Genomic DNA, 12,781 nt, shown 5'->3' with positions numbered 1-12,781 from the left:
ATTAAAAAATTATATCCCACTAGCATCCCTTAGATTCTTAAAATCCTTGAACTAGAACATTTTCATAATTTTTTTATATATTTAAAATTATTTATGTTAAATCTCTTGACTTATAAAAACAACCAACTCTACAAAAAATATATTCCCACTAATCCCTCTTCAATTTGGTTTAGTTGACTGATTTTAAAATTAAATCTATTTTATAAAACTCATCCATATAAGCCATTAAATTGATTTTTATTTTCAAATCCAAACAAAAAATAATTTTACTTTTCATATAGATGCACCTAGCCCTGGTTATTCGGATATCCATTGGCATTTGGATCAGAATTTATGTATTTTAGTTATATTTTATAACATCTCCTAAATTTCATTCTAGTAAATTTACTAGTGTAAATCGGGTTCGGATGTAATACATATGTTTCAGGTCGGTTTTGTATCATATCATAGAACTTATAAAATATATTAATTTGGACACTTATTTCGGAATTTTTTGGGTTTTCTGGTCGGATTTGGATATATTTTGTAACACTTCACAAAGACCCATTCAAATTCAAATACTTATTACATTTCGATGTGGATTCGGATGACGGATTTTATGTTGGACCATCGATGGAGATAATGAAAGAAGAAGCCCAAAACTCCCTTAAAACAAAACCAGTTTACAATGTAACAACGTAAACATTGAAACCGGTTTGATTCGGTTCGACTTAAAAAGGAACGAAAACCGGTGTCTCGCGTCTTCTTTCCCAATATACATACAGTTTCTCTCTCTCCCCCCTCTTTACTCGAAAGTCGATGATTATTCTCCCCGCAAAACCCTCCCTCCTCGTCTGTCTCTGGGTTTAAGTTTAACCTGAGTCTCTCTCTCGCTTGATTCTCCACTTCTCTCTAATCACTGGAGAGGAGAAGATGAGTACAGTCGATAAAATGCTGATCAAGGGTATCAGAAGCTTCGACCCTGAAAATAAGAACGTCATCACTTTCTTCAGGCCTCTAACCCTAATCGTCGGCTCCAACGGCGCCGGAAAAACTGTAAAATCGCTTAACCCCTTTCTCCCTCACTCTCTCTTCACTCTCATTTCGTCTTTTTTTTTTTGATTGAAGAAAAATTGAGGTGTGTGTTTCTGCAGACGATTATAGAGTGCTTGAAGGTATCTTGTACCGGAGAGCTGCCTCCTAACGCGAGGTCTGGTCACAGCTTCATTCATGACCCTAAGGTTTGTTTACTTTCTTATCGATTCTGCTTACTAGGTCTGTATGTTGAATACTTTGATGAGTTACTTAGTGTAAGGTTAGCTATACAGTCTCTGCATGTTCAGTGTTTTGATTACTCCTTGAAGGTCTGGCTATGGACGCTGTTGATTCTGTTGTTGGCTCCTTGTAATTCTTTTGGGAGATTTCATTGAAAAAAGATGTTCTCTTTTGTTATCTCTTTTTAATGAATTACTTAGTGTAGTTTTAGCTACAGTCTATGCATCTTTAATATTTTGATTTCCCCTTGAAGGACTATGTAGCTTGTTGATTCCACTTGGCTCCTTGTAAAATTTTGGGAGATTTTAGTGAAATAATAGTTTCTTTTTTTTTGTTATATCTGTTGATAAGTTACTTAGTGTAAGGTTAGGTACAATCTCTACATCTTCAGTGTTTTTGAGTTTCCCTTGAAGGGCTATGGACATGGAGGTTGTTCATTCCATTGGCTCCTTGTAAATTTTTGAGAGATTTTACTGGAAGAAGATGTTCTCTTTTTGTTATCAGGTCGCTGGGGAAACGGAGACTAAAGCACAAATTAAGCTGCGGTTTAAGACAGCTGCAGGGAAGGATGTGGTATGTATAAGGTCATTTCAGTTGACACAAAAGGCTTCAAAGATGGAGTACAAGGCCATTGAGAGTGTCCTTCAAACCATTAATCCTCACACTGGAGAGGTTTCACCTGATTCTTCTTCATATTACTCTTTGATTTAGTTCTTTTTATCCTTGTACTCTTTAGCTACCAAGTTGATGTGCTAGTGTTATACTGTCTAAGTTTCCTTGCAAATAGAATGATTTGGTTACCTGTTTTCATGAAGGTAATCAAACGCAGAGCATCACTAGAGTTTCTTCTGTTGCTTTATTTTAGATGTCTCCATTCTGTGCATGTTGTTTTCAATCAATATCATTTTTCTTTCTAATTTTCCTGTATACGTTATTCAACTGCAGAAAGTATGTCTCAGCTACAGATGCGCTGACATGGATAGGGAGATACCAGCTTTGATGGGTGTATCTAAAGCTATATTAGAAAACGTCATATTTGTGCACCAAGATGAGTCTAACTGGCCACTGCAAGATCCTTCTACTTTGAAAAAGAAGTTTGATGATATTTTCTCAGCCACCAGGTACTATTCTATGATCTGTACTATGCATATATTTTCTGGGACTTGTAGTGACCAGGAGAGGGTGACCATTGTTTCCTCTCCCTAGTATTGTTTGATTCCTGTTCTTATATTTTTTTTGTACCTGAACTGATTTTTGACTTAAATACCCAGACATCTAAGTGAGTCTTTAGAAGAGAACTATGTTATGGAATTTGGCAACGAAGGAGTTGTAAACTTACCTGTTATTTTTTTTCACTTCCGTGTCGTATTTGATACATCTGCTGTAGAAGAAACCGCTTCCCAGAAACTGTAACATGTGTTTTAACATGAAACAGATACACAAAGGCGTTGGAAGTTATTAAGAAACTTCACAAAGATCAAGCTCAGGAGATAAAAACGTTTAAGTTGAAGTTGGAAAATCTGCAGACGTTGAAAGATGCTGCTTATAAGGCATGCTGGATATTAACTTGTTTCCCATTAATTTTTGCTTTCAGTATCACTGGTCACTGATGCAGATTGTTCTAGTTCTGAAAGTATTTTAGACTAGTACTGTATGCATGTGCTTAGATTCTGTGGGCTACTCTTATGACTTGATACTTCCTCTGCAGCTTCGTGAGAGCATTACTCAAGATCAAGAAAGAACAGAGTCTTCAAAAGCTCAGATGTCGGAAATGGAAAACAGCATTCAGAAAGTGGATGCTGAAGTTCATAATAAGGAAATGATGTTAAAAGATCTGAGAAAGCTACAGGACCAAGTTTCAAGAAAAACTGCCGAAAGGAGCACCTTATTTAAGGAACAGCAGAGACAGTATGCAGCATTACCCGAGGAAAATGAAGGTTCTCTCTTTTACTATCGTGATATTAATACCTTCGCTTTATTTTAGGTGGTCATTGTCAGAGTGGTTTTGTCCTTTCGAGTCAGATTGTCTTTTATAGTTGTGTGAATTTGTTTTTGCCTTTCTGGAGAAGTATCTGGCATTTTGTTATTTTGTCATATAAACGAAACCTGTTGATACTTGTCATAATTGTTGTTCAGATACTATTGAAGAACTGAAAGAATGGAAAAGCAAGTTTGAAGAAAGGATTGCGCTTTTGGAGACCAAAATTCGAAAGATGGAGAGAGAGATGGATGACACACAAACTACAATTTCTTCTCTTCACAATGCAAAAACCAACTATATGCTGGAGATTAGCAAGCTACAAACAGAAGCTGAAGTAAATCTAACAAAGCTACGACATACTAAAATCTTATGAGTTCTGTTCCATTTAGTTTAGCCTTTTACCTTTTTAAACATAGGCTCATATGCTGCTGAAGAATGAAAGAGATACTTCCATCCAGAAAACATTTTCCCATCACAATTTGGGAAATGTTCCTAGTACCCCTTTCAGTACTGAGGTAGTTTTGAATCTCACAAATCGAATAAAATCAAGACTGGGTGAGTTTGAGATGGACTTGGTGGATAAGAAGGTACTCATCCTTTGTTTTCTCCAGAATCATTTCTTTTGTATTTTACTTGCATCTGTTGACATCCTTAGACATTCTGAATTGTCATCTCAGAAATCAAATGAGACTGCTCTAAGTACGGCTTGGGATTGCTATATGGATGCTAATGACCGTTGGAAAAGCATCGAAGCTCAGAAACGAGCTAAAGATGATATCAAGGTGTGGTTCACCAATTGGAATTCTAGCCTAATCCTCCAGTTACGAGCCTAAATTCTAACACATTTTCTTTTGACGTTGACTTATGCAGACAGGCATATCAAAACGCATAGAAGAGAAAGAAATCGAGCGTGATTCATTTGAATTCGAAATATCCAATGTGGATGTTCAACAAATTGATGAACGAGAAAAACTTGTGGTATTGCGTTCGTTCCCTTGATCTGGATACATGATTTTGCTCTTGATGAGTTTGCCTTTGCTACCTTTGCCTTATTTTGCCATCCTTTTTGTTTGCACAGCAAGTTGAGCTTGAGAGAAAGTCAAAACAAAATTCTGAAAGCGGATTTGAATCCAAAATAGAGCAGAAACAGCATGAAATATACAGCATGGAGCATAAAATCAAGACTCTCAATCGAGAAAGAGACGTTATGGCTGGTGATGCTGAGGATAGAGTGAAATTGTCTTTGAAGAAGACGGAGCTGGAGAACCTCAAGAAGAAACACAAAAAGATGTGATCTCTCACTTACTAATGCTTTCCCGCAGCTTTCTTTTTACCGGTTCGCTATTTTGACTCTCTAATGATATTTACCAGAATCGATGAATGCAAGGATAAAGTTCGAGGGGCGCTGAAGGGGAGATTGCCACTTGAGAAGGATATGAAGAAGGAAATAGTTCAATCTCTAAGGTCGTGCTTTCACTTAATTTGTTACTTGTTGTGATTATGAATGAATCCTTTATAAATAAATTACGAGTTCAAAATCTTCACATTTAAAAATTTCTTTGTATTTATTTCCTCTGGTCAGGTCAGTTGAAAGGGAATATGGTGACCTGAGCTTAAAATCCCGAGAAGCAGAAAAGGAGGTGAACATGTTGCAGATGAAGATTCAAGAAGTAAACAATAGCCTATCCAAGCATCACAAGGATACAGAATGTAAGCGTGGTGTATAATTACTAATAGATAAATATTCGTCAGTTTTCTGACTAGCCCTTAAGTTGTTGATAAAATGCTCTTGACAACTTTGTAAGTTTTCACGCTGGCAATTGATTCTCTTTTTTTACACTGTACATGAACTGACATATATAACACAGATAAAAAGTACATTATTGGCGGAAAGTGAACTTTTTGATAATAATATCTATGCACTCAATCTGACTTCTATATCATTTATGCAGCAAGAAAGAGATACATTGAGTCCAAGCTTCAAGCGTTAAAACAGGAATCATTTACCATTGACGCTTATCCCAGATTGTTGGATTCGGCTAAGGACAAACGAGACTACCACAAAAGGTTTCTGGTTGAAAATTGCAGACTTTTTTTTTAAATACCCCATTTCATGCTTTGCGTGATACCAATATATTTCTCTCTTGCATTCAAAGCGTAGTTCTGTTTTTGGTCTGTGTTTGCAGCAAATATAACATGGCAACTGGTATGCGCCAGATGTTTGAGCCATTTGAGCAGGTAGCCCGTGAACATCATTTTTGTCCTTGCTGCGAGCGCACTTTTTCAGCTCAAGAAGAGGACAACTTCGTTAAGAAGGTTACAAAATTTCCTCCAGTAGATTTTTCCTTTAAATTCATATTTTTCATACTATTTATGCTTCTGAAATAACTGTTTGTACCTTGATTTGGTGAATTTATTTTCAACTACAGCAAAGGGCTAAGGCTTCAACAACGGGGGATCATGTCAAAGCATTAGCAGCAGAGTCTTCAAATGCTGACTCTATCTTTCAGCAGCTGGATAACCTTCGCTCAGTTTTTGAAGAGTACACGAAACTAACTGATGAAATTATTCCTCTCGCCGAGAAATCTTTGCAAGAATTTACAGAAGAGCTGGAGCAGAAGTCCGAAGCCCTTGATGATGTAAGTTGGGAGCTCTTGAAATTTCCTTGGATTAATTGATTCGCAGCAGCAAAGTCAATTATAGTCGTTTGAAGTTTTGCTGTTTTCTGCTTGCTGTTTCCTCTCAATCATGTTTGTGATGCAAATCAGCACTTTGCTCATATCTTCTCACAAGCTGGAAATCCTAATTTTTGTTCATATATTCTCACATCGTATATCATCAATCTTTTCAGGTATTGGCAATCTCAGCGCAGATAAAATCTGACAAAGACTCAGTTGAAGCATTGGTGCAGCCCCTGGAAAATGCTGATAGGCTTTTCCAGGAAATCGCATCCTACCAGAAGCAAATTGAAGATCTCGAATATAAACTTGATTTCAGGGGTCATGGTGTTAAAACTATGCAAGAAATCCAATCAGAACTAAGTAGTCTCCAAAGCACCAAGTAAGTACCGTAAATTTAAGCAGGGTAAAACATTTTATTTCCCTTGGATATATCTTGGTTTAGCATGCACGAAGTGTTCGATCCTTTCTTATATACCCATAAACAGGGATAAATTGCACGATGAGCTGCAGAAATTAAGGGATGAACAGATTTACATGGAACGTGATATATCATGCCTCCAAGCCAGATGGCATGCACTAAGAGAGGAGAAGGCTAAGGCTGCCAATTTGTTACGCGACGTTACGAAGGCAGAAGAGGACCTAGAGCGTTTAGCCGAGGAGAAAAGTCAACTTGACCTAGACGTTAAGGTGCGTCTTCTGCGAGTTTTCTTTACATTGTTTTCCACTTTTCGTCTTTCCGTGTGTCACTTGTATGATTTTATCAGACTACATTGTTCATTGGTGAATATGGAGGTTCTAATTTATTAAGCCCATGATCATTTGTGAATCATTTGTCGTTCTGATAAAATATGTTTCCTAGTAATAGAATGCAATGGGACAACCTTCGCTCTGTAACCTTGCTGCATATAGATATGTAGAGGATACGCCAAACAATGGGTAGCAATAACCTGCTCTCTAGTAGGTGGTAGTGTGCTTGTAAATGGTTCATTTTGTGTATTTTGAAAAGCTTCAAATATATACTGTCTATGCATTCGTTGAAATGTGATCACATTTAAGTGTTTAGAACCCTTAAATGTAACACAATCTTCTATTTTATATATTTTCAGCATTTGTCCGAGGCTTTGGGCCCTTTGTCCAAGGAAAAGGAGCAGTTACTGAGTGTTTACAATGATATTAAAGTTAAACGTAATCACGAGTATGAAGAACTTGCGGAGAAAAAGAGAAACTACCAACAAGAAGTTGAGGCATTGCTGAAGGCCAACTCTAAGATTAATGAGTATGTTCTGTTAACCAAATATTAATTAATCATTATCACGTATCATTTGTACCAGATAGATAAGCTTACAGCTGCTTCACCAGGTATCGTGAGCTGAAGAAAGGAGAGCGGTTAAATGATATTCAAGAAAAGCAGCGGGCAGCTGAATCCCAGCTTCAGAGCGCCGAATCTAGAAAGAATGAAATTGCAGCTGAACTGAGCAAAAGTAAAGACTTGATGGGGAATCAAGATCAACTAAGAAGAAATATAGAGGATAACTTGAACTACCGTACAACAAAAGCACAGGTCGAGGTGCTTACAGGCGAGATCGAATCACTGGAAGAGCAAATTTTGAATATTGGTGGGATACCCGCAGTTGAAGCTGAAATTTCAAAGATATTGCGGGAAAGAGAAAGACTTCTTTCAGAGGTACGCAGCTTCTTACATAATTATAACACGTAAATTGAAAATGATTTTGGTGCCTATGGTTTAGCTAGTTATTTATTGTCCTTGATGCCATGTGTAAGATCTTCCATTTAATATTATATAACTACTAAGTGATAGGTTTTTCTATGTTAAGCATCGTTTCAAGGCAGCCAAATAATATTCAGTTAAGAGAAGGGTTTACTCACTGTTAGCAATTGCGATGTGTGAACTTCGAGTTATGCTGCGTTATTCTGGATTATGTAAAGATCATTTTTTTAAAAAAGCTTCCATAACCTACTTTATTGTGCTCGAAGAATAATTTTTCTTTTTTTTTTCTTGTAGTTGAATCGGTGTCGTGGAACAGTGTCTGTTTATGAGAGCAGTATCTCAAAGAACAAAGTAGAGCTAAAACAGACACAATACAAGGACATCGATAAGCGGCACTTTGATCAACTGATCCAGCTAAAGGTAAGGCAGTGTCTTATTGATTAACTAATGCCACACTTTATGTTCTCATAAGCTAAACATTTTCATTTTGGCCAGACAACTGAAATGGCAAATAAGGACTTGGATAGATACTACAACGCCCTTGACAAGTAAGGTGTTCTTGGGTCCTCATCTAGTTCACAGCCAATTTGTCTGCAGTTTTAAGCCTAGTTTAATTATATTTTGAATATTTACAGAGCACTGATGCGCTTCCACACAATGAAAATGGAGGAAATAAATAAGATTATAAGGGAACTGTGGCAGCAGACATACAGAGGTCAAGACATCGATTACATAAGAATACACTCAGATTCCGAGGGTGCAGGCACTCGCTCTTACAGCTACAGGGTACGCTACAGAATTGACGGCATGTTTTTTACCAACTCTGATCACACCATTAAAAACATTGTGGTACACTATTGTCTTTTCAGGTTCTTATGCAGACTGGTGATACAGAACTTGAAATGAGAGGAAGATGCAGTGCTGGTCAAAAGGCGAGTTATTCTAAAATCACCGCTCTTGCAGAAGCATCATTTCAAAGTTCGTTTAAGCATCTTTCTTTAACTCTGGTAATCATTTCTTGGTGATCATTCTCCTCTGCAGGTTCTTGCTTCATTGATAATAAGGTTGGCATTGGCCGAGACATTTTGCCTAAACTGTGGAATATTAGCACTTGATGAGCCAACTACAAACTTGGATGGTCCTAATTCAGAATCTCTTGCAGGAGCTCTTCTTAGGTAATAATTAAAATCTCTACCCGTAATGAGTTATGATATGATGACACATGGGTACATACATTTAAACGCTAGAATCGTTGTTGTTGTTATCACACCTTATAAGACCATGGATATTTAACATTGGATCTTATTATGTCACTGTTGTTTTACAGGATCATGGAGGATAGAAAGGGACAAGAGAATTTTCAGCTCATAGTCATTACCCACGACGAACGCTTTGCTCAAATGATTGGCCAACGGCAACATGCTGAAAAATATTACCGAGTGGCGAAAGATGATATGTAAGCAAAAACTCTCTTACTTACCATTCTCATCTCTTCTTTGTACTCTTGATCTGAAACTTCGACAACTCGTAATCTTCTCAGGCAACACAGCATAATCGAGGCCCAAGAGATCTTTGATTAATAAAAGGCCCTTGCTCGTCCCCTGTTAACCAACATAACAGAACAGCTTTTTTGAAGCTATAGGTTATAGCTTTCTTGGGTATGTTATTTACAACTCCCATGTATGGTTTGTTTAGATGTGTGCAAAATTTTCAATTAAACTTTTAAAAAAACGAAGTTAAGTTATTTTAGAGACATGCAACATTCCAAATGATTCAAGAGTTTGCTGCTGGTTTTGGTTCTCCAACAAGTCTTTTGTTTTTATTTATGAACGTAAAACATCATATTACAAAACTAGCCACTAACACATTGTTAATAGCTTCATATCATACACCTCTCGAGTCTTTTCTCGAAAAAAAAGGGAACTTTTAGAAGATAGGAGTAGCAACAGGAGTGAAACCGAGCAACTTCTTAGAATGAAGCCATGGTTGAACAACCACAATAGAGTCGAACATCCTGCTCGTGCCATCAGTTTGAGTCACTTCAATCCTTAGATAGTATTTAAGACCAGCCACGACCTGTTGCTGAGCTGACACAACTCGGCTAAATGTCAACGGACTCGACACGGCCGTTTCTCTTTTCGCAATCGAAGCTACGTTTCCTTTCTCGCTCTGTTCCTCTAGATTGAATTGTTCTACGCAGTACCTGCGATACAAAATCACATCACGATTCTAACTCAATATAAACAACGTGTATGGATGTATCATGCATGTATGTATGTATGTGTACCTTCCAAGTTCTTGAACTTCCATGTTGGTCTGAACGTTCGGAACATCCGACTTCCCTCCGACAAGGATGGACTTCCTTATCGCGTTCGCCGATGGAGTCACGACGGCCATCACCAAAAGGCCTAACAATGACAATTTTAGATAGACTTGTGACATTGCTTCTGCTTTGGCTTTTAAGTTGATATATATTTCGTGTGATTTCTTTTGACTTCTTAATGTTTCTCCAAAGCTTTTGATATATTGTACGAAGTGTTTGTGTGTGAGATGAAAGAGAATGATAGAGAGAAGCATTTATATAGAGAGTTTTGGTATGGGTTTGATGGTGTTTGTGTTTGTGTGTTGGGGTCCCATGCCATAGGCACCTTCAAGATTCCGCATCTTTTATGTTACTTTGTCATCAACACGTGAAGTGAGCCCCCACCATTTTCAGTTTTAACGTATGTGACATGCTCGGATCATAGTTATTTTATTTGTTTTCTATAAACGACAAGTTCAGAATAATTCTGTGAACTTTTTTTGGTAAAGTAATTTGTAGAAGGATATTTAACGATGTTAAATATGATCAACTAGTTAACAACAGTTATAAGGATTTAAACTTTGGGTTTTTTTTTTTAACTTCAGAGCGAATATTTCAACCATTAAGTCATTATAGATTAGTTTAACCCCAGAAGATTTTTATCATCTTTTTGTTGCTATGATTGATCCGTTGGGATTCATTTTAAATTATAACTGACCAAAGGAATCATCATGCATGGGTCTCTCTAGCCCTTCCTTATCGCCTCGATTTGAGATTGAAATTATTTGTCCTTTTGTTGGTTTTGGATCATGATGCAATGATGTTTGTGAGAGCAACACGTATCAAGTGAATTTGACATCTGCCCTCTCTTCTCTTCGCATGCTGCTCACGTAGCACCTCCTCTTACGTATGCTAAACTGCACATTGATCCATATGTCAATTTCAGTAGCTAAACGAAACAAAATAAGAAATCTTTTGGTGCATATTGGCACTAAACCTATCTTAAGGTTGGCTATAATTAGAGCCTTTTTCATTTACAAAATTTTCACAAGCTTTTATAAGAAAAATAATATAAACGGAATAAAGAGAGTGAGCAGAAAATTTTCAAATTTAAATATTTAGAAAACTCATGAAAATTTCATAAAAATGTATTAAAACATCATTATATCCTTAATCAACCAGAATTTCCGCTACTTAGTTCACTTTTAAGTAGAAAAAGGCTAGATCCTCTTAAGTATCTCTTGAGTAGAAGTAGAAGAACAGTTAATATGCAAACTCGTGTTTACTTCATTACCTTTCCTAAGTGATCATGTTCTAGAATTACATTTGATAAATACTCAACCGATTCTCCAGTATTGTAAAAGCAGTACCAATCAACCACGATAAACTGAATTGAAGTAGACCGATTATTAGCTTAGTTAAGAAAAAGACATCAAAAATGAATGTCAATTTGAAATACTCAAATACGTTTTTTTTAAGTTTGTACTTCAATGGGCTTTGGCCTTTTAATATAATATTAAGATGGCAAAAAAAAAATTTTATCCGAGAAAAAAAAAAGAAAAAGAAATACTCAAATACATGTGTTAATCAATCTTTGATTGTACAATTGATCTATGCTTCAGCCTATTAGATTTATTTTATTCCTTTTAGTAAAATGGCAACACGTCAACATTTTGATTGATTGTTCTTAATCTTATTCTTTTGATGTTTCTTTGAATAATCTTGCCATGTGTCGACATTATATTGCATAAGTGACACATGAAGCTCCATTTTATGTGAAAGCAGAGAAGTATGGTGGTATTGCTAACCAGTCGGTTAATCAAGGCCATGTACCGGACATTTTTGCATCTATCTGCGCTTCATCAGCTATTTATTTTTACTTAACTTTTACATGTTAAGTTGCTAGTTTTTTTTTGAACACTGTTAAGTTGCTAATCTAAGCAGAAAAATATGGAATTAAATTGCTTTTCTTTTGCAAGTCACGAGGAACTTTATTTCGAAGTAGATTGTTTTGAGAGATCCCTTGTTTTGATCTAATCTAGTTTCTGTTTACTCTGAATCTAAGCAAACAAATTTTATTTATTGTAAATGTTAGGCTGGCGTTGCTGAAATGAAAGCTACATCTAAAAGAACTGGAGGACTTCTTGTTGTTATATCAGAAAGTTTTGGCCACTCAGTATTCTATGATTCTTTCAAGGTAATATTTGAGGATAATGAACACAGTCTCTCGGTCTTTGTTCCAAGTGAGCGGCTGCCTTAGCGATACATCTTCTTTTGCTAGTTCATTTATTCATCTACGTGCTATCTACTTTAATATCGATGAAATGTGCTAATTAGTTTTTTTTCAAAAACCAGTACCCCACTTATGTTACACCAATTAGACATAATATAGGTAGTGATAATTAATCTCACGTTTTCTATTAACGTGTGATAATCTTACGTTTTCAAACAATTATCTTCAGTGGAATACTTCAAATCAACTGTTCATAAGGTACAAGTTTATTATGGTTTGCCCTTGTATGCTAATGTTTCTATATGTTCTGTGATGGTACTCTCAGGTGTTCAACAGTAGTCCAAACGTTTCCCCATGCCATGTATGCGATCAACTTGGATCTCAGGTTAATTTTTAATATCCAAATAGTCTTTCTTATTATTCCTCCCGAAGTGGTATCGTGATCCTGCACGGCTGCACGGTCTGGCTTTGCTTTTTTGTGTGAATAGTGCTGCGGTTTGATTGATCATTTTGGTATTTACAACAGATACATCATACATGCAAGGATTTTGTTAGTGAAGCTAAATCCTTCAGAAAATCACAACAACACCAGCGAGATGAA

General features: G+C 36.5%; 2 protein-coding genes across 2 annotated transcripts; one reads left to right on the top strand and one right to left on the bottom strand.

Annotated features, from left to right (window-relative positions):
* Nucleotides 1-778: 778 nt before the first annotated feature.
* On the top strand, nt 779-9,437 carry LOC108847928 (DNA repair protein RAD50). The gene is made up of 27 exons (XM_018621303.2): nt 779-1,035; nt 1,134-1,220; nt 1,759-1,926; nt 2,200-2,375; nt 2,690-2,804; nt 2,963-3,191; nt 3,391-3,569; nt 3,652-3,822; nt 3,913-4,017; nt 4,106-4,213; nt 4,314-4,525; nt 4,607-4,699; nt 4,818-4,945; nt 5,188-5,302; nt 5,422-5,551; nt 5,665-5,874; nt 6,087-6,295; nt 6,402-6,603; nt 7,023-7,192; nt 7,276-7,600; nt 7,940-8,065; nt 8,141-8,193; nt 8,281-8,431; nt 8,515-8,577; nt 8,687-8,820; nt 8,973-9,101; nt 9,186-9,437. Exons 1-27 carry the CDS (start codon nt 913-915, stop codon nt 9,223-9,225), a joined length of 3,951 nt encoding a protein of 1,316 aa, XP_018476805.1. The 5' UTR covers nt 779-912; the 3' UTR covers nt 9,226-9,437.
* Nucleotides 9,437-10,220, bottom strand: LOC108847929 (cysteine proteinase inhibitor 2-like). The gene is made up of 2 exons (XM_018621304.2): nt 9,933-10,220; nt 9,437-9,848 (listed from the first exon to the last, which is right to left on the bottom strand). Exons 1-2 carry the CDS (start codon nt 10,085-10,087, stop codon nt 9,572-9,574), a joined length of 432 nt encoding a protein of 143 aa, XP_018476806.1. The 5' UTR covers nt 10,088-10,220; the 3' UTR covers nt 9,437-9,571.
* Between the last annotated feature and the right edge of the window lie 2,561 nt (nt 10,221-12,781).

The sequence above is a fragment of the Raphanus sativus genome, chromosome 3 (assembly GCF_000801105.2).
Source record: "Raphanus sativus cultivar WK10039 chromosome 3, ASM80110v3, whole genome shotgun sequence".
Classification (NCBI taxonomy): domain Eukaryota; kingdom Viridiplantae; phylum Streptophyta; class Magnoliopsida; order Brassicales; family Brassicaceae; genus Raphanus; species Raphanus sativus.
Note: the sequence above shows the minus strand (reverse complement) of the source record. Positions and strands in the feature narration are given on the sequence as shown.